This window comes from Oncorhynchus masou, chromosome 10, assembly GCF_036934945.1.
Source record: "Oncorhynchus masou masou isolate Uvic2021 chromosome 10, UVic_Omas_1.1, whole genome shotgun sequence".
Lineage (NCBI taxonomy): Eukaryota > Metazoa > Chordata > Actinopteri > Salmoniformes > Salmonidae > Oncorhynchus > Oncorhynchus masou.
The window spans coordinates 28,327,923-28,355,038 of record NC_088221.1 but is presented as its reverse complement, the minus strand read 5'-3'; the positions used below and the strand labels follow the sequence as shown (position 1 = coordinate 28,355,038).

The 27,116-nt window shown below is 40.7% G+C and overlaps 1 protein-coding gene across 2 annotated transcripts; it reads left to right on the top strand.

Moving 5' to 3' along the window:
* The first annotated feature begins 1,413 nt into the window (after positions 1-1,413).
* On the top strand, positions 1,414-26,886 carry LOC135547462 (T-box transcription factor TBX15-like). Of its 2 annotated transcripts, none has more exons than XM_064976495.1 (8): positions 1,414-1,913; positions 8,768-8,975; positions 11,505-11,606; positions 14,669-14,840; positions 18,767-18,934; positions 22,002-22,066; positions 23,338-23,435; positions 24,852-26,886. In XM_064976495.1, exons 1-8 carry the CDS (start codon positions 1,712-1,714, stop codon positions 25,670-25,672), a joined length of 1,836 nt encoding a protein of 611 aa, XP_064832567.1. In that variant the 5' UTR covers positions 1,414-1,711; the 3' UTR covers positions 25,673-26,886. The 2 variants fall into 2 exon arrangements, with proteins under 2 accessions (XP_064832567.1, XP_064832566.1); XM_064976494.1 differs by having other exon boundaries at positions 14,669-14,852.
* The last annotated feature ends 230 nt before the right edge of the window (positions 26,887-27,116 follow it).

Here is a 27,116-nt window from a genome sequence, read left to right as displayed (position 1 = left end):
GCGTCTGCTAAATGACTTAAATGTAATGTAAATGTGTTAATTCATGGTCAATTTTGTGCGCTGTGGTTGTATTTCATACTTAACGTTTGTACAAATGCTGTATAGCGTAGACCTACATCTAGAGAAATATACTGTATATCACTTCTTAGTTCAACATTTTATTTAGATCATGGCCTATGTATATCATAGGACATATATGTTTCGGTGTTTGCCCAGTCTCTCTTTTTTCTAAAGAGGCACAATTCTGAAAAATCCTGACATTATTCATGTCATGATTAATAGAAAAGATGATTAGGTCTACCATAAAAACCATGTATAACTCAATAATTCCATTTTATATTCCGTTTTGTTACTTCTTCTCCACTTTGAAAGATATGATAAGAAAATATTGGCTATCCTTTGTTTTAAACGTGTGAGTGTGTAAACGTTATTCATTAGATAAGCTATTTAGGTTGCTTTACTGAACTCGTTCTAATATTTAGGCTACCAGCGATTGCGCACTGACCGCACCAGCAACATGCACGCGTTAGGATTAAAACAACCGAGGCAAATACAACTATAAACAAAACATTGTTTTCAGTGTCTTCTACAATTTAGTGCACAGTGCACAACTAGAGGCTACATATAACCGGTTTCAATTACCTAATAAAGATAATTATTGTCGTCTATATTTTTCCCTCAGTCAAATAGGCTACTATTGGTTCCGACCAGGCCACCTGTCGCGGTCTTTGAGCTCGCTCTGTTTTTCAGCTGTTCATGAAGCTGTAATGTAACTTAATTCAATCTGGTAATATTGAAATCAATAAAGCCCTATTTATGCATTAGAGTAGACTATGATACGTGGTGATAAAAAGTAAGTGGACAGTGTTCCGACATTGTATGGATCCTAATACAAATTCGGAAACATAGCCAACCTTTGTATAATACCGCATTATAAATGTGGTTAGTTGGAAACGTCACTTGTTCTTGGCCCTTTATACATGTCTTCGCACATTCAGTAGCTGTGCATGGAGGCTTTCAGTGACAGTTTATCATTGCACAATGATTTCATACAGGTAATTCAAGTAAATCTTAGTAACAGATTTGTAGAGGGGGGTAGGAGGTTCGGATGGGGGGGCAGGAGGGGGACATGGGAGCAGGTAGCTGACCATAATATTTATAAAATACGTTTAGTTCTATTTTTCCCCCATAAAGCCCTGACGATGTTAATTCGGTGTTGGATGGTCAGTTACAAGGGTCGGGTTTAGGATTCTTGCCTCAGGAGTTGGTGTTTCTCTCATTTGCTATTGGTTAACAGATTTTGGTTCTCTCTCTTTCCAAACTTCTCATTGGACGTTTGCGATTTGACAGTGAGCGAAAGGGTTGCCCTTAACGCTTCAAAAAAAAGTTATCCAGAAGTGAGTATCAATCAGAGAGAGGGGAGAAGGACAGAACGGGGAAGAGAAAGAGGTAGGAGAGCAGGACGGAAAGACAAAAAGCGGTAGATAGCCAGGAATATATTTAATGCTAACTTTCGAGCAATTAAATGCGCCGTGGGGATGGCGTATCATATCTTTAGAGGTTTGAAACATCATTTCTAGTCATAGTTTTTGGATTACTTTCGTCATTGGCGACTTTTGCACCGTTTTAAACATTGACGTGTGCATTTTCCTTGTGCTCGCTGCGTGGACGGAGTTTTTGTTTTCCCTCTAGTGGATTTGCCTTGAGAGAAATGAGTGACAGAAGGCGATCTGCTGCTGCTCTGAGCTCAAGAGCGCACGCCTTTTCGGTGGAAGCCCTGATCGGGTCAAATAAGAAGAGGAAGCTCCGCGGCTGGGAGGAAAAGGATCTGGAGTTGTCTATGGAGAGCCTCGCCAACAACGGACAATTAGGAGACGGCGACGACCCTGTGCATTGTCTGGATATCGACCCCGGTCAGTGCATAACCACCATCACTTCATATTTGTTTTGTTTTTTTAAATATTGTTATGCTTCAAAAACAAAACTACGGATTGGCCTATCTCACGGAAAAGAGGAATACAGAAAAGGCTACTATTTCATCACCATTTCAAAGATAACTAGTTATAACCTTTTCCTCAGATAGGCCTACTAATGTGGAATAATAACATCTGTAGGCTAATAGTGTCCATAATTAATATGTATGTAGTTTAAAAAAGCGTAACTATTATAACGTAATAGTGGTGTTTTAACTTTGCATAAATTATCAAAAGGAGTTAACCAACCCCAAATGATTGATTTTCTATAAATGCCATCACTTTAACAAATGAATAGGCCTGTCACACTTCGGTCAGATCGACAAGGACAATGCATCAATGGGGCATAATACATTCTGCAGTCAAACTTTATTCATAAATACAAATATTTTACTGGATATGTGTGCAACACAAGTTCAACATTCACCTTTTGCTGCTATACTAAACAAAAAATATTAACGCAACATGCAAGAATTTCAAAGATTTTACTAAATTACAGTTCATATGAGGAAGTCAGTCAATTACATTTGAAATACATTCATTAGGCCCTAATCTGTGGATTTCACAGACTGGTCACAGATAATAAAAAATAAAAAATTAGCTTCACAATGGTCCTCAGGATCTCATCACAGTATTTTTTTGTGCATTCAAATTGCCATCAATAAAATGCAATTGTGTTCATTGTTCGGAGCTTATGCCTGCCCATGCCATAGCCACACCGCCACCATGGGGCACTCTGTTCACAACGTTGACATCAGCAAACGTGGTCTGCGGTTGTGAGCACAATTAGACATACTGCCAAATTCTCTAAAACGATGTTGTAGGTGGCTTATGGTAGATGAATTAACATTAAATTATCTGACAACAGCTATATTGGACATTCCTGTAGTCAGCATGCCAATTGCATGCTCCCTCAACTTGAGACATCTATGGCATTGTGTTGTGTGACAAAACTGCACATGTTAGTGGCATTTTATTGTACCCAGCACAAGGTGAACCTGTGTAACGATCATGCTGTTATAATCAGTTTTTGATATGCCAAACCTATCAGGTGAATGGATTATCTTGGTATGGGGAAAATGCTTACTAATAGGGATGTAAACAAATTTGTGCGCACAATCTGAGATGAATAAGCTTTTTGTGCATATGGACAATTTCTGGGATATTTTCTTTCGGCTCATGAAACATGGGACCAACACTTTACATGTTGCGTTCATATTTTTGTTCAGTGTACTTCTGTCACATCTACGCATGCAATTTGATCCATATTTGGATAAATGGAACTGAATGTTCTTCTGGTGTATCAGAATGCAAGGTCACTGTCGGTCTGATCGAGGCGTCACTAAGCCATGACGCACCCAGAAAAACGCAGTAGCCTATAGCAGCAGAGCACAGTTAATTTTATTTTTGCGCAGTTATATTCCTTAATTTTTAATTTATTTTAATGTATCCTTTATTTAACTAGGCAAGTCAGTCAAGAACATATTCTTATTTACAATGACGCCCTACCCCGGCCAAACCTGGACACGCTGGGCCAATTGTGCTCCGCCCTATGGGACTCCCAATCACGGCCGGATGTGATACAGCCTATGATCATACATATCATAAGCGGTTACGTTAAAAGTTATATTACCATTGTTTCACAAATTACTACACATTGGTACAAAATGATGGTTGCATTGTCCCTTCTCCATTTTACAGAAGCCTGGCTGCATAAAATTGCGGCGTCTCTCTTTCACGCGTGCCTTTCTTGATACAATACAATTGGCCATGCCAGTGACTTAAGTGGAGACACGGTTAGTTGTAATTCATATTCACTTAAGATGGTTTTGAATTGGGAGAAATGTTTTGCTGAGATTATGAAGGCCTACATTGGTTTCTGTGATTCAATGCAAATTATGCATTTTTGGCGCATGGCACAATATATAGAAATTAGCCATCACAAGCCACACCTGGGTTACTTATACCTGTTTTTGTATGAGTCCAAATATAATATGAGACAATGCGTGTGTTTTCGTGTGAAGAGAGTTTGTTTGAATGTAGGCCTGTTGTGTGCTTGTTCTTTTCACTTGGTTAGCCTGTGTGCCCTGCATTTTATATTCTAATTTCGTGAAGCATATCTATATGCTCAGTATAGCCTACATAGGCTAACTCCATCCTTTTTCTTATGTGGGAAACAATAGGCCAATAAAACGTACACCTACGTTTAAACTATTTTTATTATTATGTTTTAGTACTTTACTTTTCCAATAATATAGGCTAAACTATTTATCTATATGAAATGGAATGGACACGCAACCTCTGCCATAAGGCTAAGGAAAATATCAACTCAGCTTTCAGTCAATTCTTGACAATTTAAGCAATCACCTATAAGGATAGTCTTAAGTAAAATTGGATATCAATGTTTATTTAATTAAAATTGATAATATTAATTTTGTAAATCTAAAATCGCAAAATCAAAAGGCTCAGGCTACTCGTTAAAGCCTATGAATCACGCAGGCTTTTTATTACTGTCAAAACATTTGATATTCCTAAATGGCAATTATATTTAGGTAAACCATTTGTTTTCGCTTTTCTTTGTTGCAAATGTTGTAATAATACGTAGCCTGGGCTATCCCGATTTTCAATATGCCAAAGTTATTGCATGCCTATTGACGCAAGTCACATTAGATTCAAGATGGACTTATCCTATAATTTTTAATTATAGATTTTTCCAAATTATTTACAAAGACGTCTATGACTTAATTTTTATACACATTTAAAACTAACTAATAAGTTATTGAATATGTCACAAAATCAATTGACTCTCGTCTTTTCTAAGTCTTGGGGGATTTGGGTAGGTTTGAATTTAAGAACATTGAACTCATCGAAGAGAGACTGATGTCAAAAGCTAGCATGAATGACTCAATCTCGAGGCTTTGAGTTTGAATATCCTTACTTTATTAAATACATCAATGAATGATGATGGATATCTTCTATATCCCATTCTAACCCTCCCAGGCCGCAAATATGAATCATAATCCTAATATGAATTGATATCTCCTCTCAGCTCAGTATAGCCTACATTGAATTTCAACAGACACGTAAACCAACATCTCAATATTACAATCCCCATTACAATTGGATTCACAATAGGCCTAGTAGCGAAGTCCCACCTGCTTTTTATCAAATAGGCTGTAGGCCTACATTTTTTTGTATCTAAAAGGATCTCAAACTAATAGCCTACCCGCATTATAGACAATATGCCTATACATAGAAAATATATATCTTATTTGGTTCATTAGAATCTAATTTAGCGTCACGTGCATGGCTTAATGATCTAGGCCTACACATTTATTTTCTAATTGTACAGTTCATTTTAGAACTGCAAAGCTTTGTGGTTTGCCTTCAGCAACATGACTTGAACTTCATGCACAGAGGCTCTTGTCTGACGCGTGAAGTGCAGCAGCAAGTGTTGTGCGTTTGGGGGATGCCTCACAAATGCGGAGGACCGAACGAAATTTGTTCACAGCTGAGATGCAGGGTTTCAGTACTCCCATTGACTGCGATTCAGTCAGTTAAGGAAATGTTATATATCCTCCACGGTTTTACATTAAGTAAGAGTCGTCGTTGATTGAAAAGGAACGTTGTCTCGCGAGTAATTTAGGAGCCATATTCCTGGCAGAGTCGCAAGTAGTTTGAGTATCCAATCTTGACTAGCCTCCAGTTGACACGTATAGACCAGCCATCAATGATAACAGCTAGTCTTTGTGGTCATTTTGTGCGGTTTAGATGTTTTACATAATGATTTTGCCTCCATTGTGAGGCTTTCAAACCGACATGGTCAAACAACATTCTCATTGAAAGACACGTCATGGGAAAAAATATCAAGTGTAAGAAAACCACCACTACTCAATAGTTGAAATTGGATTAATAACAATCCCGTTTCCCAGAGAGCCAGCATGTATGACACATTACCTTTGTTTCAGACAAGCACATGTAGGCCTATCTGCAGAATTAACCCCTCCAATATTAAATTGCCTGCCTTAAATGTAAACATCAGCACTGTCAGCAGTTTGTGTGTGCGCGCGCGCTTGCTTGTGTCAGAGAGAGAGAGAGAGACTGCTTTTCTTGTATGGATTTACAAATAAATGTAAATATCCAGACTGTGAAATATATCACTACATATGATCTTTAAACTCACTCTTAAACCTACTACTGGCCTATAAGGCTTGGACAGTAGTCTGTCTCACTAAGAATCTGTAATTATATTATGGATAACCATGTAGACTGTTTTATGTTTTTAGTCTATGGAGTGACACTGATTTTTAAGTGACTGAATGTTTAATCTTATTCTGTCCGTACTTCATATAGCTCTGAGGTTTCAATATTGTTAACCTATTCTATATAATAATATATGATATAGCCTAATATATGATATATAAATTGTCACTTGGTACTTCTGGGGTGATGATTCCTCTTTCACAAAATGCTAATTGCTGCTGATCATCTCTAAATCATTTTGTATCTTAGAAACCCAACTTTTAAAATGATGCCTCTGAGAAAAGCTTAACTCCAAGCCAACAGATGTACTATTAAAGGGGTTTAATTCGTATTTTATTGCCTCTCCCTAACATGGGCCTGAATTAATTACAGGCGGAAACAGGTGGTTCTGATTCTTGTGGATTGGGTTACTCTGCAATTTCAAGGTTGGTAGATTGCTACTTACCCACTCTGTTACAACTCTATTACATTTCTTTTCTATTCATAAACTTGTTTCCATAGAAAGGTCTTTGCGATATTATTCGTAACATTTTTGTCCAAATTAGATAATCACATAGTGAATAAGTTTGTGTATGAATAATTAGCTGAAATCCATCATCTTTGCACCTACAAGCCGTTATTATTCACATTCAACTAGCTCGATTACTTGTGCGAACCCACGCTTTGACAAACAGAAGATGGCATTATTGTTATTTTTTTAGACTTGGTAGGCATATCAGTTGAGGAGATCCATGTTCTCCATTGAGGCTCACCGCAAGTTGATTTCTCTGTGCATAACCACAAGATAGTTCATTTGGGTTTTGAAAATGTGGTTGCTGCTCTCCACAGTTTAGCAGAGGTTGGCTACTGTCTATGATTGGCTAGTTAGTCAGCATTAGCCATGCATTTAAGGTTAGTACCAGATTTCTGACTCTCCTTCCACCTTTCTTTCTGTAAGCTGCCATGAGGTGCTACTTCCTTCAATATATTTATTTATTTGTCGCTCACTCCATCTCTCTCATTGTTTCCCCTTCTCTCTCTCGAGACATGCGTCTTTCTACCCAGCAATATCCTGTGTAATGTGGGACAGATGTGTGTAGTTCTTCTCACACCTTTGTAGCTCTGCTCTGTTCCTGCTGGTTATAGTGGGTGTGACTGAGAGCAGGCTGTCCGTGTGGAGGGGGACAGGGGGATAGCGGTGGAGGACAGGGACTGGTCTGGTGACATGTAAGGGACAGCATGGTGACTCTGAGTGCTAGTGGATGGATGTGGTGTAGCTTGATGACAGTAAAGCGCCGAGACAATAGCAGCAGCAGCAGCCATGATGGCTCTGAGCCGGCCCAGATCTCTGGCCTGGCCCGCTGTGTGGCTGATGGCTGCTGGATGCATGATGGCTGTATGGGCCAATCAACAGTTGCACTGTCTTACCATGTTCCTTGGCTCACACAGAGAGAGTCATCACTGCCATCATACTGAAAGGATCTCTCAAGAGGATGATGAAAATTATTTTTTCTCCTCTCACTCTTTTGCTCCCCTTCTATGGACCTCTCTCATCTTCCTCTCTGTCTCTGTGGTAGAGCTGTCCTGCCTGCAGTGTCTTCATGTCTCCACTCCATGCTCTTGTCTCTTGTTTTGGGGTCGTGATCACTTGGTGGTTAGTCCTGGGCCACACTCTAGTCTCTCAGCAGTCCTGAATCTGCATAAACGCCTGTTTGCATGGTGTGTCCTGCCAAAGCAACCTACTCATGTCAGGGCCCTCAATAAATCATATAATATTACATATTGGCACATAATAACAGAGACAAGTACATTAATAAGAAATTGAAATATACAATTCATAACGTTACTGTGTGCTGTATAGAATAAAAAATATATATATTTATGAGCTGATACATGGCAAAAAAAAATAAAAAATTCACTACATAGTGTTGTCAATGTCGAACATAAAATGCTGAAGCCAGTAGAAATGTAAGCCTATAGGTTTATTTGGAAGCGAAGATCTGGAACAGTTATTCTGGAAAAATTATTTGACAAGTTCTATATGCAGGTTATACATTTATTTTGCTATTGTAGTTGCTCTTATTGTGTTACCAGAGATTCCATTGGGGAAAATATAACTTTATTCCTAACTTTGTTGTGGGCCCTTTTCAGAGCCTATGTGACATCGTAATATATGACCTTTGCAGACATAGTGATATGAATGATAGTAGTTTGTAGTTGGCATGACAATCAGTTGGGCTAAATATAGCTTTTAGAATTTTTGTTGTTGGGCGTTTTTTCATGTAAAATGCACATTTCATTTGATGCAAGCGTTACTATTGTGGACAATTTATGACATTTCAATCGTAAATGGAATAGTTTTAGAGTCAGATTTATTTTTTATTATTTGAAATCCAACCAAACCCATATGATTTGAGTGAGTCAGATTCGGTGCTTTCTCGGAGTTCATGCTACAGATGATTTGACCTCAACGGTCAATAAACAACAAATTTTCCTGAGGTCCCAGTTTTACCGGGGCTACATTTTTTTCCTAATCCTGTAAATCTCCACAGATTCGGAGGCGAGCCCGGGTTCAGATGGCGAGGGTCTGGCGGAGAGGACGTCGTGCTCCTTCGGCTCCCCTGAGGACCTAGCCCCGGCGGCCTGCGAGCTGTCTCCCGCTGCCTCAATGGAGGAGATTCAGGTGGAGCTGCAGTGCGCGGACCTCTGGAAGCGCTTCCATGAAATTGGCACGGAGATGATCATCACTAAAGCCGGGAGGTAAAGCAGCTGCTGCATATTTATGATTTAAAGGACTCCGCTGATTAATATATTTTCTTCTTGCACCTACCATGCACTCTTAGAAAAGAGGGTTCCAAAGGGCTCATTCGGCCGTCCCCATAGGATAACTATTTTTGGCTCATGGTGGAACCATTTTTAGTTCCTCTGTGGAAAGGTTTCTACATGAAACCCAAAATAGTTATACCTCGAACCAAAAGGGTTCTACCTGTAAAAAGGGTTATTCACAGGGTTCTACCTGTAAAAGGGATTATTCAAAGGGTTCTCCTATGGGGACAGCCGAATAACCCATTTTGGTTTGATCAACTTTTTTCACATGTTGCCAACTTTTGCGCAAAAGATCTCCGTGCGCTTGCATTACCCCTGTAGCACGCATGTTTTTGAGGGGTGCTAATGTGTTGCACATGGGGGCAAGGGCTCCGGACGCGAGAGGGCCGCTCTGTAATCACAGGCCATAAATGACGTATGAGGGTATTCCATGGCTGATGTAAGAGAATAGCCGGTGAAGAAAGGAACTGTTTCTAATTAATCTCTTTGAAACATGTTTTCGGTTCTTGCTTTTTTGGGCAGTGTTACGTACTGGGGAACGTAACAGGCAGCAATTACAACCCAAACCGAGCATATAACTTAACCTACACTGTTCTCATGAAGACTTTTCCCCCTCGCCAGGAACACCAGGTATTTCCCGTCCATTTTGAATTTAACGATCAAGCAATAGGCGGACGACGAATTTATGTAGTCGACTGATTCACGAAGTAGGCCTAGCAATAAAGCGGTCGAGGTTATGACTTTTTCCTCCATAAAACAAACGAAAAACACTGTGAAAGCATATGGTCTTCTGTAGGCCTATAGTTTACAATGCATAATTTGTTTATTTCAAAACTAGGTTTAATATAGGTGAAGGTGTTCATCTTAAATCTAACCTAACAGGTTTTAGTTTCAAAGGCCACTTTATTTTACTCTGGATTGTGAAATTCGATTTAGCCAGTTGCCCATTTCAAAATAGTTGTAATTAATTAGGAATATTAGGTATGTTTCAGGCTCCCATTTTATGTCAATCAGCATCAAGACTTTTGATTTTTCCACATTTGTAACCGTGTATGGTTCTGTATTGCTTAGTTGATAGAGCATCTCGCTTGCACCACCAGGGCCGCGAGTTCGATTCCCGGGGCCACCCATACGTAAAATGTATGCACGCATGACTGTAAGTCGTTTTGGACAAAGGCGTCTGCTAAATGGCATATATTATTGTTATTACTTTTAGGCTAATATAGGCCTACTACCTTTAATAACATAACATATTATGAAGTTTAACAACAGAAAATAGTATGATATTAATCACATTTAATAAACATAGGCCTATTATGATTCCTCTGTATATGTGTCATGTATTAGAAGGGAGTGAGGGCAGAGCAGTATAGGCTATATATGGCCTAACACGGGGATGCGGCATATTTCTCTTAGTCTTCTAATTTGACAAGCATGCTTTCCATTTCCTTAGACTAGATTGGCTATCCACTGATTATTTTCGTCAATGTATCTTAATTTATTTGAAACTGACCAATTAGTCGACATGTTTTTATGGAGAAATGGCAAAGGCCAAGTTGTTTGCGTGTTTAATTTTCAAGATTTTAAAGTTGTATTGTAAAGTAGTAGGTTTGTATTTTCGCGTTTGTTCTTCTGTTTTAATAATACATGTATACCAACTTTACAGTTAACCTATACATCTGACTTACCTAAACAATATATGATCAACGTTGTTTTCCTGATATTCATGAATCAGATGTACGTTGTTAATAGCCCCATATATATAATCCGTGTCTGTTCAAAGGAAGTATAGTTTAAACGACTAGCTGCGTGTATTTCATGCCTCTGTTAATAATAATCCTATACATTCAGAGGAGAAAGAAAGTAAGAAAACAGAACTTATTTGTCATTATGAGGGCAAAGATTTATGACGTTTAAATGAAAAGAAAAATGAAGCTTTTGAAGTGTAAAACGAGGAATTAACTTGAAAATGTCTCTGTGTATGTAGTCCTACTTTTAATATGACTTTTTTTGTTTTTCCTGGTTTGGTTTGCATCGAATTACCAAAAAAACATCTCATGATTGGGTGCATATTTTCAAGGAAGAGTGAGTTTGTTGCCAGCTCGTGCATTAAAACAGTTTTAATCTTCTTTGAGGATGAAATGCCCTACTTTATTTAATCTGAATAATATTTATTTAATGAAGACGTGGAATGTTGATACAGACATTTTAAGGAATTATCATAAAATTACGTTTCTAGGCGCTGTTATGGGTGAATGAGGGGTGGAAATTAGCTATATGACTGGCAAGACATTGGTCAAACTTTAAACCATGCCCAATGGCGCACTAGAGTATATTTCTAGTGGCATGAGTGGAATTATACTTAATGTCTACATGGTGCAGGGTTCCATTTGTAATGCTGATACTCATAATATAATATTAAACTTAAGCTATATTGCTAATCTCTCTCTCGCTCTCTCTCAGGCGGATGTTCCCTGCAATGAGAGTAAAGATTGTGGGTCTGGACCCCCATCAGCAGTATTACATAGCCATGGATATTGTTCCTGTGGACAATAAGAGATACAGGTATGCTCCTATCTTCCTAAGGTATGCTCACACTTATTAGCGCTTCCTAACATTTCCTAACTTCCCGTTACTCATTCAGATGGGTGTGTACTATCGTGTGCACGGTGATGTACAGATATATACACAACATGTGCTATTGGAACATTACACTATCCATGTCTGAGATTGATCTTCTTATTCAGTCAAACCAAAATACCCCCAATTTGGACAACATAGCTGATAAATAGATGTTGTGTATTTTAAGATGGAGAGTCGTCCCCATGAACCCCAAACAACATACACAGATCATTGCAAAATTCAAATGGTATGCTGATATGCACATAAATCTGAATGGAACCTGAAACAATGACGTTTACAGTTGTCCATCTTGGGGATAGGTTTTTATGATGGATATCTCCGGCCAAAGTATCTGAATGAATTTCTGGCATAGAGCACAATGTCTGGAGAGAAAGAGACCATAGGAGAGGAGAATTAAAATTATTTATCATATGTGTGTATGGTTAGAGTGAGACCATAATATTGATAGCTTTATTCACTATGGAAATGGCAAAACATCTTTCTACCCTAAACCTGGTTCTTTGACCATGGCAGAATACAATTTTTATGCCGTAAGATATTGTTTTAATGTACTACCTCAGCTGAAGGACGCAGTTCAACGTGTCATACATTGGTGACGTGGCAGAGCGACAGACAAGTGGCAAAGTGTCATAGTTGCATTAATGTTATAGCAGCGCTACAGATGGGTTACAATGCATTTGTTACATTTATTTTCTAATTTCACAGTGTGTATCTTCGGTTTATATATCAATAACATGCATTAATGTTATATTATTGTTACAGATATTTTTACTATGTTTACATTTTATTTGAGAAACAGGACTTGGCTTTCTTGAATGGAACACTGAGGAACCACTTTAACAATGCATTCATATTATTTCCCCCAGTTGTTTAATTATGTAAATGTGTCATTGAAGGATCGTAGAACCCTGGCTCTCTCACTGACTGAAGTGTTTGTCTACGAGGGGATGGTCTAGAGAACCAACATATTATGGAGGATTTTGAGAAGCCAAAAGATCTTGTAAAATTAAATAGGATTTTCTTCCTGGCTGGGGACTTTACCACAGGGCTTTGCAAACTGAGCTCCGAGCTGTCACTGGAATGTCTCATAGTTCTCATAGAGTTGGGGTCTGGAAATAGTCTTTATTGAAATTTACTTGCTTTACTTAGGCTCTCTGCCTCTCTTCGGGAGTGTCTCGTTTATACTGGGCTCGTTAAATCTCCATATTTTACTTGTCTTTTATGTGGACAGTTGGTATGTTCTAAATTTGAATCACAAACGAAAAGTGCAGACACCAGCACTGTCTAGCTCTTCAAATTGACTCTGTCCTCTATATTTGAAAACACACACACACACACACACACACACACACACACACACACACACACACACACACACACACACACACACACACACACACACACACACACACACACACACACACACAAAAACACGTTCACATACAAGGACTTTACTTAATGATGTAAACTCTGAACACACACCAGTCAACCCTGTAGGGCAGGAATGATCAACGAGATTCAATCACAGGTCGTTTTGTTTTGAGCGGATGGTCGGGGGGCCAGAACATAATTAGAAATAATTTTAGACTGCAAATTAACAGCAAGCCCAAACAGATATAACATTTGACTAAAATATTATAATTTCAAACCTTGCTTATATTTGTAAACAAGCTCTTGTCTCGCTATTATGCAAGGGAATATTTGGGAATATTCCAAACATTAAAATCACTTGGAGGTGATTACCTGGTGTTTTTACATTCTTTTATGTCCCCCCCAAAATAAAAATAATACTACTTATTTTTGCTCAGAAAACTTGGGGGGCCAAATAAAACCACGTGTGGGCCAAATTCGGCCTGCAGACCACCAGTTGGGGAACCTTGCTGTAGGGAAATGTAATTGTGATACTTACTCTGTCAGTTAAGGTAACCCAATATACAGTACAGCCTGGGTTTGGCAAGTGTGTGTGAGTATTTTAACGTGTGTCTGTCTGAACTTCTTGTCCATAAAATATATATCTGTTTGATGAGTTGTATGCATACGTGTGTGTGTGTGTGTGTGTGTGTGTGTGTGTGTGTGTGTGTGTGTGTGTGTGTGTGTGCGTGTGTGTGTGTGTGTAAAGTGTGTAAAGTGTGTAAATTGTGTGGTGTTGGGTGAGCGGGCTAGGCTACCCCCATCTGTCCGAATGGTGTCACATAAAGTCAGATCTTTATTGATTGTGCTGGAGCCAGATGGCAGATTTATGGAAGATGAAAGGGGGCTAATCAAATTTCCAGTCCTGTTTGGGGCTAAGGTCTCTCTCTTCTTCAACACTTTCCCTGTTACACAGAACTTAACCCTAAACAGCAATCCAAACAGGAAATTACACAAACGCCTGGCATTCTATGTGTTTGTTTGGTCTGGTGTGTGTTGTGTGTGTGTTCGTGTGCTAAAGAGGTGAGAGAGTGTGCATGTGTCTTCAGGATGCTCAAGGCTCTGTGTGTGAGAGAGAGAGACCGAGAGGGTGGTGTAACGCTGCTAGACAATAACAAAGAGGCCAAATTAGAGTTTTGTCCATGTTTTACCACTGAGTGATGACTATGGAAGAGACGTTGCAGCTAAGCACTTTCAACTGTGCGCATGGCCAGAACTAAAGGCAAACAGCTGTACTTGGGACTACAGTGGATTGGAGTCCCTCTCTTGCTTCAGTCAGTCAGTGAGGGGAATGCTCTGTGCTGGGCGGGGCAGTCATATTGTACCCTAACTCGCAATGCAACATAAAATGTTATGACTGAGCTTAGTTGTGAATATGTCGTTAAAAGCATATGTAGTATGTGTGGGGATATTTGATGTCTCTATTGTGAGCAAGCTCTGCATCTGCAACACATGAACTCCCTGACTTCAATGCTTCACAATAACATGTGCAAAACCTGTGGAAAAAAACAGAGAACCAAATGTGAAATAAGGTTTGGTGCTGATACGTCTGTCACTGTGTGTCTGTCCTCCAGGTATGTGTACCACAGCTCCAAGTGGATGGTGGCGGGGAACGCGGACTCCCCAGTGCCCCCGCGGGTCTACATCCACCCAGACTCCCTGGCCTCTGGAGACACCTGGATGAGGCAGGTGGTCAGCTTCGACAAACTCAAACTCACCAACAATGAGCTGGACGATCAGGGCCATGTGAGTGAGCCGGTGAGCCGGCTTAACTTGACATACCATATTATTGCCTCCCTCCTACACCTGTACACTGTTACACCTGTACACCTTTACACCTGTACACTAATACAAAGACATACAGTGCCTTGCGAAAGTATTCGGCCCCCTTGAACTTTGCGACCTTTTGCCACATTTCAGGCTTCAAACATAAAGATATAAAACTGTATTTATTTTTTTGTGAAGAATCAACAACAAGTGGGACACAATCATGAAGTGGAACGACATTTATTGAATATTTCAAACTTTTTTAACAAATCAAAAACTGAAAAATTGGGCGTGCAAAATTATTCAGCCCCTTTACTTTCAGTGCAGCAAACTCTCTCCAGAAGTTCAGTGAGGATCTCTGAATGATCCAATGTTGACCTAAATGACTAATGATGATAAATACAATCCACCTGTGTGTAATCAAGTCTCCGTATAAATGCACAAGCACTGTGATAGTCTCAGAGGTCCGTTAAAAGCGCAGAGAGCATCATGAAGAACAAGGAACACACCAGGCAGGTCCGAGATACTGTTGTGAAGAAGTTTAAAGCCGGATTTGGATACAAAAAGATTTCCCAAGCTTTAAACATCCCAAGGAGCACTGTGCAAGCGATAATATTGAAATGGAAGGAGTATCAGACCACTGCAAATCTTCCAAGACCTGGCTGTCCCTCTAAACTTTCAGCTCATACAAGGAGAAGACTGATCAGAGATGCAGCCAAGAGGCCTATGATCACTCTGGATGAACTGCAGAGATCTACAGCTGAGGTGGGAGACTCTGTCCATAGGACAACAATCAGTCGTATATTGCACAAATCTGGCCTTTATGGAAGAGTGGCAAGAAGAAAGTCATTTCTTAAAGATATCCATAAAAAGTGTAGTTTAAAGTTTGCCACAAGCCACCTGGGAGACACACCAAACATGTGGAAGAAGGTGCTCTGGTCAGATGAAACCAAAATTGAACTTTTTGGCAACAATGCAAAATGTTATGTTTGGCGTAAAAGCAACACAGCTCATCACCCTGAACACACCATCTCCACTGTCAAACATGGTGGTGGCAGCATCATGGTTTGGACCTGCTTTTCTTCAGCAGGGACAGGGAAGATGGTTAAAATTGATGGGAAGATGGATGGAGCCAAATACAGGACCATTCTGGAAGAAAACCTGATGGAGTAAGACTTGAGTAAGACCTGCAAAAGACCTGAGACTGGGACGGAGATTTGTCTTCCAACAAGACAATGATCCAAAACATAAAGCAAAATCTACAATGGAATGGTTCAAAAATAAACATATCCAGGTGTTAGAATGGCCAAGTCAAAGTCCAGACCTGAATCCAATCGAGAATCTGTGGAAAGAACTGAAAACTGCTGTTCACAAATGCTCTCCATCCAACCTCACTGAGCTCGAGTTGTTTTGCAAGGAGGAATGGGAAAACATTTCAGTCTCTCAATGTGCAAGACTGATAGAGACATACCCCAAGCGACTTACAGCTGTAATCGCAGAAAAAGGTGGCGCTACAAAGTATTAACTTAAGGGGGCTGAATAATTTTGCACGCCCAATTTTTCAGTTTTTGATTTGTTAAAAAAGTTTGAAATATCCAATAAATGTCGTTCCACTTCATGATTGTGTCCCACTTGTTGTTGATTCTTCACAAAAAAATACAGTTTTATATCTTTATGTTTGAAGCCTGAAATGTGGCAAAAGGTCGCAAAGTTCAAGGGTGCCAAATACTTTCGCAAGGCACTGTATAAGTAATTGTACTGTTTCAGTATTTCTCAAAGTGTTTTACAGTGTAATATGGGAATTTACTTCACCCCACCCATGTGTAGATAAGACTATTCTTAGAGAAGAAGACTGTGGCCTTTATTGACTGATGCTGATATAGTTGATCGGCATTGATGTAGTTATGGCACAAGATGGATCTCCTCATGACATGAAGTCCGTGCTGTTACAGGCCAGATTGCTTTTATTACGGGGCCTTGACGTTGTTGAAACAGTCAGAAGAGCCTGTGCAAATCCACTTCTCCATAGAGGTCCTGATGTAGGGATGCCAGGTAATGTAATTACTCAAGATGGATCCAACCTCCCTAGCCATGATGGAGAGATACATACGTTTTTAGAATTTTCTCTCAAAATGGATGCCAGTGGCTTCATGTAGCTTAGTGAGGCAATGATGGGCCGGCACATTCTGGTCCTCCTATGGGCCTGTTTTCGAACCAGCCAGCTGATGCTCGCACAGCTCCGTTCTTATGACAAACGTAATAACAGATGGGTGTTAGATGCAGCAGTGGGTACATATTTTGGGGGGGAGTCAGGCAAGGCCCCTTTCTCTCCCACAGCCGCGTTATAAGGCCTTTGTTCCGCTGAAGGCATCGAGGCGAGAGGAAATTAACTTTGGAACTTCATGTGTGGGAAACCTCACCGCAAATAGGCGGGTATCTGTCCCATCACTCTTCTCTTCTTCCTCCGTCTTGCCATAGTATCAAACCTCTCCATTAACAGTGGTTGCTATAATAAAGGGAAAGGGAAAGGGGGATACCTAGTCAATTGTGCAACTGAATGCATTCAACTGAAATGTGTCTTCCGCATTTAACCCAACCCCTCTGAATCACATAAGCAGGGCTATTGGTTCTTAAAAAACTCTAAAAGTCTAAGCCGTTGGAGGGGCTAACATATGGAATTGTTTTAAGATGGTCATACCATGGATCATTTAGCTTTTTGATTTAGAACTTTAGGACCTCTTTAGGTATACATTATTTGGGGATAGAATATTGAATATGGCCTTTACTGCTACAGCCCATAGAAACGCATTGAATAACATGTTAATAAATGTCATAAAAAGACAGACAAAAAATGTATCATAAGGTTTTGAAGTGTCTGTTCTATGTCTCTAAGAGATATAAGAAAGCTCAGGAAATATTTTAGTTTAACCCCTTATTTTTGTTGTCGCAAAACTACCTCCATACTTCCATTCATTTGTATGGGTTCCCTTCAGACGAGTCCCGTGACACTTGTGGGGGTTGTAGACCAAAACGGAGAGAGTCTCCCCTTTCCATATAGTGGTCACAATATTATAGATGTTTTCGTGAGAAGACATTTTCGGGGTGACTCATGATCTGACAAACACCGCTGTAGCTCAGCCACCTTCCACTGCAGATGCAGAAGGCCGACATGGGCGGATGCTGTGAATTGAGACCAGCCCAGGCAAAAAGATATCTCCAGTTTAAACTGACGGATTTTGATGGGTATTTTTTTATTATGTTACTTAGATTGACGCACAGGTGATTAACCAAGCTGATTGGCTTTTGCTTGTTATTCATATAAATAAGTACTAAATATGTAACTGAAATCACTTTATTGCTACAGTAGGCCTCTTATTTTAAGGACACTACTAGATGTATTGTTTTGATAATAGATCCGTCAGATAAGTCCCTTGTCTGCTCTGTGTTGTTGTGAGCTCAGTGTGTGTATGTGTGACTGGGGAGGGTTTGACCTGACCCAGAACCCTGGCCCTGACTTGGGGTCCCCTGGGCTGAGCAGGGGGAAAGGTGAAGAGGATGGGAGGCTGGAATATTACATTTTCTGTCAATGTTATTCGTTACTGTTTCACCAATCTGTTTGAAATGACCCCCTTAGTTGTTTGTGGCTCCAGGGAGGCTTCTCACTCGGGCTGTAATCAAGAGCAGACAGAGAGCCGGAGGGAAGGCTGGGCCGCCATAGCCTGAAGCCTCGGCTCTGCTCTCTGGTGTTAAATACTTACCTCACCACCTCTCTTATCATAAGTGTGGACTTGTGTTCCTCTTAATCACACAGCCCTGATATGAACTCAGACTTGCTTAGACACGCATAGGCACATGCACACACATGCACTCACAATGTAACCATTACGATCTCTCTGTGGTTTCAGATCATCCTCCACTCCATGCATAAGTACCAGCCTCGTGTCCATGTGATCAGGAAGGACTTCAGCAGTGACCTGTCCCCCACAAAGCCTGTTCCCAGCGGAGAGGGAGTGAAGACCTTTAGCTTCCCTGAGACTGTCTTCACCACCGTCACCGCCTACCAGAACCAACAGGTCTGAGGCCAGACACTTTTATCTTTGTTGCTACGATGCTGTTGCCACTCAATTGGTTCATCTGCACCAGGCATAGGGTCAATTCAAGTTTAATTGGAGTCAATTCTGGAAGTGAACTTAATGCGAAACTGACACCGTTTTAACTACTTTGCAGATATGAATGAAATAAACAGACAATCATAATATCAGTCCAAAATATCAAATTCACTATTTATGCGTTAAAACATATTTTGTAAGAGGTTTTAAAAAAATATATATAAATATATATTTTACTCAAAATTCATTTACATATAGTCAGGTATTGTTTGCAGAATAGATGGATGCAATCAATGCATGATTAATATACAGTTGAAGTCAGAAGTTTACATACACTTAGGTTGGAGTCATTAAAACTAATTTTTCAACCACTCTACAAATTTCTTGTTAACAAACTATAGTTTGGCAAGTCGGTTAGGATATCTACTTTGTGCATGACACAAGTAATTTTTCCAACAATTATTTACAGAAAGTTTATTTCACTTATAATTCACTATATCACAATTCCAGTGGGTCAGAAGTTTACATACACAAAGTTGACTGTGCCTTTAACAGCTTGGAAAAGTCCAAAAAATTATGTTATGGCTTTAGCAGCTTCTGATAGGCTAATTTACATAATTTGAGTCAATTGGCGGTGTACCTGTGGATGTATTTCAAGGCCTACCTTCAAACACAGTGCCTCTTTGCTTGAAATCATGGGAAAATCAAAGGAAATCAGCCAAGACCTAAAAAAAAAAATTGTAGACCTCCACAAGTCTGGTTCATCCTTGGGAGCAATTTCCAAACATCTGAAGGTACCACGTTCATCTGTACAAACAATAATACGCAAGTTTAAACACCATGGGACCACGCGGCCATCATACCGCTCAGGAAGGAGACGCGTTCTGTCTCCTAGAGATTAACGTACTTTGGTGCGAAAAGTGCAAATCAATCCCAGAACAACAGCAAAGGACCTTGTGAAGATGCTGGAGGAAACAGGTACAAAGTATCTATATCCACAGTAAAACGAGTCCTATATCGACATAATCTGAAAGGCTTCTCAGCAAGGAAGGAGCCACTGCTCCAAAACTGCCATAAAAAAGACAGGGGGGGGGGGCATCACAACATGATGTCAGCATCATGTTGTGGGAGTGCTTTGCTGCAGGAGGGACTGGTGCACTTCACAAAATAGATGGCCTCCCGAGGATGGTAATGATGTGGATATATTGTAGCATATATTCCTGACATCAGTCAGGAAGTTAAAGCTTGGTCGCAAACAAGTCTTCTAAATGGACAAGGACCCCAAGCATACTTCCAAAGTTGTGGCAAAATGGCTCAAGGACAACAAAGTCAAGGTATTAGAGTGGCCATCAAAAAGCCCTGACCTCAATCCTATAGAACATTTGTGGGCAGAACTGTTAAAGCGTGTGCGAGCAAGGAGGCCTACAACCTGACTCAGTTACACCAGCTCTGTCAGGAGGAATGGGCCAACATTCACCCAACTTATTGTGGGAAGCTTGTGGAAGGCTACCCGAAACGTTTGACCCAAGTGCAACAATTTAATGGTAATGTTGCCAAATACTAATGGAGTGTATGTCAACTTCTGACCCACTGGGAATGTGATGAAAGATATAAATGCTGAAATAAATAATTCTCACTACTATTATTCTGACATTTCACATTCTTAAAATAAAGTGGTGATCCTAACTGACCTAAGACAGGGAATTTTTACTAGGATTAAAGGTCAGGAATTGTGAAAACTGAGTTTAAATGTAGTTGGCTAATGTGTATGTAGACTTCCGACTTCAACTGTAATTAACCAATGCAATGCTTGACAGCTTAATAAAGATTGCTATCAGGTTGTAAATCACAGATCATGCATCGTTTGGATCCTGAAAGCCATTTGGTTGATGCAACAAGGGTGAAAGTTAGGTGGATATCTCAACACAATCAAACTATCATGGGCAATGATCATAAGTCATAACGTGGCTATATAATGTGGCTAATATTTAGCAAGCTAAAAACACAGAGCTTTGATGTAGCTAGCTAGCTGCTGGGAGGATGTAATGTCATCATTCGGATGAGTGGGTAAATGGCAGAATTTTCCCCCAAAAGTTTTTAGCAGCTTAGGTGACTACAGCTAAGTTGCAGGTGTCCTTTGGTTAGCTAGCTAACAAGAAATGTGACTCGCTTTTGAACTTGAACAACTGTTAACCACAGGAAACTCTTATTTGTCAATCAAATGTATCTGTCATCGATCAAATTGTCAGGCACGCAAGCAAGCTAGTAAATCCAATTCAGTTGTCAAAAACATAGGTTATGGGACATAAGCAGGTATTGGAAGGCAGGCTGCAACAGGGCAAGAGAGCAGGCTACTATTCCCCATCCTCTCAGTCCAACTACATGCTGAAACATTTGACAGTTTATCCAAAGATACTGGTTTCCCCTTTTGTCTGTACATTTATCCCTCACTAGATTTCATGTTAGCTCATCTGGCTCTTTCTAAAGTCGTTGTAGCTGCCTGTAAACATACAGTTAAATGTGAATGGCATACCCCAGTATGGCAATGAATTATTTGCATATACGCCAACTGTAGCTCTGATTGGTTATGGTGCACCGGTCTGTGTAGAGTCTGGGCCTGGACAAGACAGATACGTTTTTATTTGTTTTTATTTTCTATTAATTGCCCAAATGCACGGCAGCTTTCCCACTCATATTACTGTAGCATTTTCACAAATTCCCAAATATTCTATGAATGTATCAACAAGTTTTAAAAAATCACCATATTCTCCCCAAGGGTGTACAGTATATAAACATATTTTAAGGAAATGTATGGTGCTAAAACGGTGTGAGTTCCTCTTTAAATTCAGTTTATGAATGGAATATGACCAATTATTATTATTATTACATTAAAAAAAGATTTTCATGAATTGCTTTATTCATACATTCCTTAATTTCCCCTTTGATTTCTTTGAAATCTTTTAATTGATACATTTTGTTTTTCTTTATATTGAAACATTTGTTTTGATTGTCATGTTTTTCTTTCCCGCAGATAACTAGACTAAAGATTGATCGCAACCCATTTGCTAAAGGATTTCGGGATTCAGGTAGAAACAGGTATACATTCCTCCACTAACCCGAGGTCCGTGTAATGCAACCTGTCTCAGCATTCGCCAGGCTGTGTGCCGCAAATCTGTCCTTTTGTCCAACGTGGCCTTTAATATGGAAATAATCCACTGGAGATACCTCCTAATCCCATATGCTGCTCCATATAAAATCAGTCACTCTCTCCCCAGCCAAGAAAACCCCACTAGATCTGAGATAGAAACACGGGTTCTGGGTAGGGGAGAGCTCTCTCTCTTTCTCGCTCTCTCTCTCAGTCCGGATTATCATATGTAACAGGGGAAACACTGAACCAGACCCTCAGCACATGAAAGCTCCCCTCCCATCTGGAGCGCATTATCGGCACAGTTATTTGAGACATATTTTTTCATTTTTCAAACAATACAGTGCATGATTTATGAACTAGCGTTAGAATTTCATTGCAGAAAACTACAGATGAAAAGATTATGTAGAAATAAGATATTTATAGACAGAAAATGTATTTATCCTCACACATATCCCCCTAACTACTCATACCAATGCATTATAGTAATTTACTACATCACTGTTAAGCTGTCAGTTATTCCACATTATGGCGAACTGAAATGAATTAAAACGAGTACATATGACACAAGCTAATTCATTAATTAACTACTGAGTTGTTTCCCCTCTAAGAATTTATATCTAAATATAGAGCTCTCTCAGGCATTAAATTATGATTGTCATCAATCAGATTTTTTGACTGGTGACATTTGACTTTATGAGGTAAAACAGGGCAGAGCTCATTTGTTGGGTTTTGGTCCTGAGCTCTATGAATGAGCGCACTGATGGCCAGGGCCAGTGTGATTAGCGTAGCGCGCAAATGAGCTGGAATGGCCCTGGAGTTACTGGCCCTAAAATAACATGGTCGGGACAGGCCCTCGTTTCCCTGGGACAGGGCCCAGCGGCACACACGGGAGTAAATCATGCAGTAAGGAGAACCGTGTACAGATTCTAGATGAAACGTCACGCAGATTTATGATCACAGTAAAAACCTGCACATTTTAATGGCTCCAGTTTCCTCCCAGTCTGACTCTACTTCTCTTCCTCCCTCTTCTCTCATTCTCACTTACACTTCTTCCTTTCTCTATGTCCCTCTCTCTCTCTTCGACTATCTGTTTTGCCATCACAACTCTTCCTTCCTCTTTCTCCTACCCCGCCTTTGTTATGTTTTATGTATCCGTCCCTCACACTGACCCTTTTTTTTTTCTCCACTGTTTCAGTCTCTCGTTCTCTCTCTCACACAGAACTGGTCTAGAGGCGATCATGGAGACCTATGCATTCTGGAGACCGCCTGTGAGGACACTCACATTTGAGGACTTCACCAACATGCAGAAACAGCAAGGTGTGTACAACTGTCTCTAAACTATGGCCTAATCTCGACAATCTTCTACAATATACACTCTTTCACTGTCACTTCATATCTTTCCTTTACCTCACAACACATCAATTCTCTTCATCAGTATGGTCATCACCACCTGTTTTGGCACCTAACTTGGAATCTGCTGAACTTTTTATTAAATTAACCCTGTTGCTTTTGGACGGCTTTGTGACACGAGTGGAATCAGTGAAAGCTCAGCGTCTTGGTCATGGCTCGTATCACAGGCCCCGATGCTTTAAAGCAAGCCAATTTCTTCAGTGCTCCTTCCTCCGAGGTTATGATGACGTTACACCATTCAGTATTTTGTCTGTGCCGACATCTGTTTGTTATCACAAACTCCTCCAAACCTATTAGACATTAATTAGAGTCCTCACGCCGCTGATGAACTTTGTACGCTCCGTAAGTGCTCGGAGCTAGAGCGTGTGTCGTCCCCCCACCTCCACTCCTGTCCCTCCCAGCGGCACCAGATGCCCTTCCAGCGGGGTAATCAACAGCCCTTCCAGCGGGGTAATCAACAGTTCCCCTCAGCAACGCTGAAGCTGCTCTAACCCCTGCCCGACCAGAGAGGAAAACATGACATCACTATGATATCCCCCTCTCCTGGCCAACAGAACCCTGCAGAACTGAGCTGAACCTTATCGAAGGCATATGGTGCAGTCAGAATCAGAACCCTGGCCAAGAGAGAGTCATGAAGTTTTTCTTTTCTTTAGCTGGTTTCAAACTGAATTTCTCTAACATTAAAATTAATGCGGACCAAATTCTCATCAATAAAGAAATATTTGAGTGATATCCCACAGCTATCCGTCAATTCCAAAAGCTTGACTTATTGCATGTAAACCTGTGCCAAGATAAAAACATATTTTTACGTCAATACATGTCTAAATTATGAATGCATGGTTCTTTGAGAAAAGGGGCAAGCTCGGAGCTCTGTTGACCAGACATGTACTGTATCAAACTGAAGCCACATTTATGCTCAGAAACAAGTACTGTTATTTTAGGGTTTAGGATCCAATAAATACTACTATTTCAAAGAAGTAATGATGTCATGCAATTAGTCCTTAAAATCAGATGTTGAGCATATGAAAGTGGTAAAGTCAGCTGAAATTGACCAGTAAGTGTAATATCAAATTCTTTAATACATGTGAATTAAGTGGCTTATGTACCAGCCTTAAACAGGGCTCTCATATTTGACCGGTTAAGATCAAACGGCAGCAGTCACTGGAATAAGACATTCTGGCAGCGAAAGGTCGAATGGCTGAAATGAGAGATACTCTGAGTGTGATTGTTGGCCAATGCTTCTGTTGTTGTTTCACTCTGTAGCATTGGCTCTGTCTCACTGTCTTTGTGTTGAGTGTGTGTGTGTCCCTGTGTGTTTTTCAGGAGGAAGTACGGGCACCTCTCCCACCACCTCCAGCACAGGAGCCCCCTCCCCTTCTGGCACGGCCCACCTTCTGTCCCCCTCCTGCTCCCCGCCCACCTTCCACCTGGCCCCCAACACCTTCAACGTGGGTTGCAGGGAGAGCCAGCTGTGCAGCATGGGCCTGTCTGAGTATCCGGCCTGCGCCCGCAGCAACATGGCGGCACTGCAGGGCTACGGGGGACTGGCCGACAGCTCCTATGGACGCCTCCAAGCAGCAGGAAGCGCTGTGGCCTCCGCCCAGCAGTCTGAATCCTTCCTGCCCCAGAGGACATCCTCCCTGATCGCTGCAGGCATGCAAGGGGGTGGTCATGGTCCTCTGTCTGGAAGCAGCGGTGGCGGGAAGATGGATGCCTACGGAGGTCAGCTGACCTCGTTTCCGGCATCCCAGCTGCAGTATGTGATGCAGGGTGGAGCTAGCTCTACCTCTGGCTCCTCCTCCTCCTCAGGCTCCTCCCCCTCTTCTGCCCACATGTTCAGCGGGGGCCACCACCACGTGCAGCAGGGATCCTACAACGCCTTCTCACTCCACAACCCCTACAACCTGTATGGATACAACTTCCCCACTTCCCCTCGCCTGGCTTCCAGCCCTGAGAAGACCCAGGGCGGCCTCCTGTGCTCCTCCTCCTCTGCCGGGGTGTTTGCTGAGCGCCAGTACCTGTCCAACGGTGGCATGGACAGCATGCACATGATTGGCAATCCCTCCGCTGGCCAGCAGGGGGCTGGCTCCTGTGATGGCCGTCAGTATGGCTCCTCCTCTCAGATGTCAATGCACATGGTGTAAAAACTGTCCTGTTATTTCAAGAAGTTCTGTCTCTTCTACTAAGATATGCTATTGATGAGTCATTTTACATTTAGCGTTGTTTGTAATACTGAGGTACAAAGTGATCCTTTCAAAAAACAGACTTTTCATCTCATTGTGTTTAAAAATAATAATAATTCACCTCACATGCTTTACACAAGGAGGTGGAACTGTTATTTAATTACCACAATAGTGTTAAAAAGGGAAAGTGGAACCATATACCGTGCTCTCAGTGCACATGTGGCTGTTTAGAACACTAACCCCAACCATGGGGACATACAGGGGGATACGTGAAAGAGAGGAGACTACATACTCTTACTGTCGAGGGATTCTCAGGAGTGAACCCATTATGGTGCAATAGTAATGACAGTCTACAGTAACTCAGCCTTGTTGCTATGGACTCTATCCAGTCCCGGACAGGATGTGACAGAGGCTCTGTGTGATCCAGAAACTTCACCTCCACTTCCACTGCTCTAGTTTTAACAAGACATTTATGCAACATTATGCCATAACGTTGTGGCAACATTGGGAGAGAACTGAGAGGGTTGTGGCAGTGCCAGATCAATATGAAGGACTTCAATATGAAGGTTTCCCCCTCTGGCCACTCAGTGGGGATGATGGGAGGATGATGGATGAGGCACAGAGGGTGAATATAATATAATACAGAACATGCTGGAAGGATGAAGTCACAAAACTAAAGGTCAGGGTGAGGGAGGAACTATGTGTGTCTGACAGTGGGGTCCAGTTGTTGACCCTGCACCTCTCAGTGGACACGCTGGACGAGAAGCTCTGTTCAAGTGGACACGGAACATATAGTGAAATACAGTGAAATCACCACAATCTTATCAACACCTTTCCTCACAGACTGGAATGGCTTCACTATTTTTGAGTGGATTACCTTTTTAAAAGCATATATAAGATGGCGAATGCAAGCAAAATCCATAAGCTTTACAGTTGTTGTGTGAAAGGTTATAAAGATAGAATAGGAAACAGAGTAATTATAGTATGTTTTGGTGTGTTGTAGATAATTGTATTTAAGTGCCAAGCAATAATACAATTATATGGGCCAATCTATCATGAAAACAAATGTGAGAAAAAATGGAAATAGCAAAATTATTATTTTGAAAGGCCTTTTAAAAAACTGTACATACAGGTGCCAAGCACACAAAAGTTCAATAAACATTTTAATTCATTTACATGTTTTGATTCATTTACAGCTGTCACTCTCTGTAAGATGTGCCTATATTCAAAAAAGTGGACCACTAACAAAAATACAAGCAATAGAGTAAATGCATCCCCTGACATTTTCCCATGCAAATAGAACTTGATTACTATGATATTCTACCATAAATCTATATATATATGGTATACAGTGCCTTCAGAAAGTATTCACACCCCTTTACTTATTCCACATGCTGTTGTATTA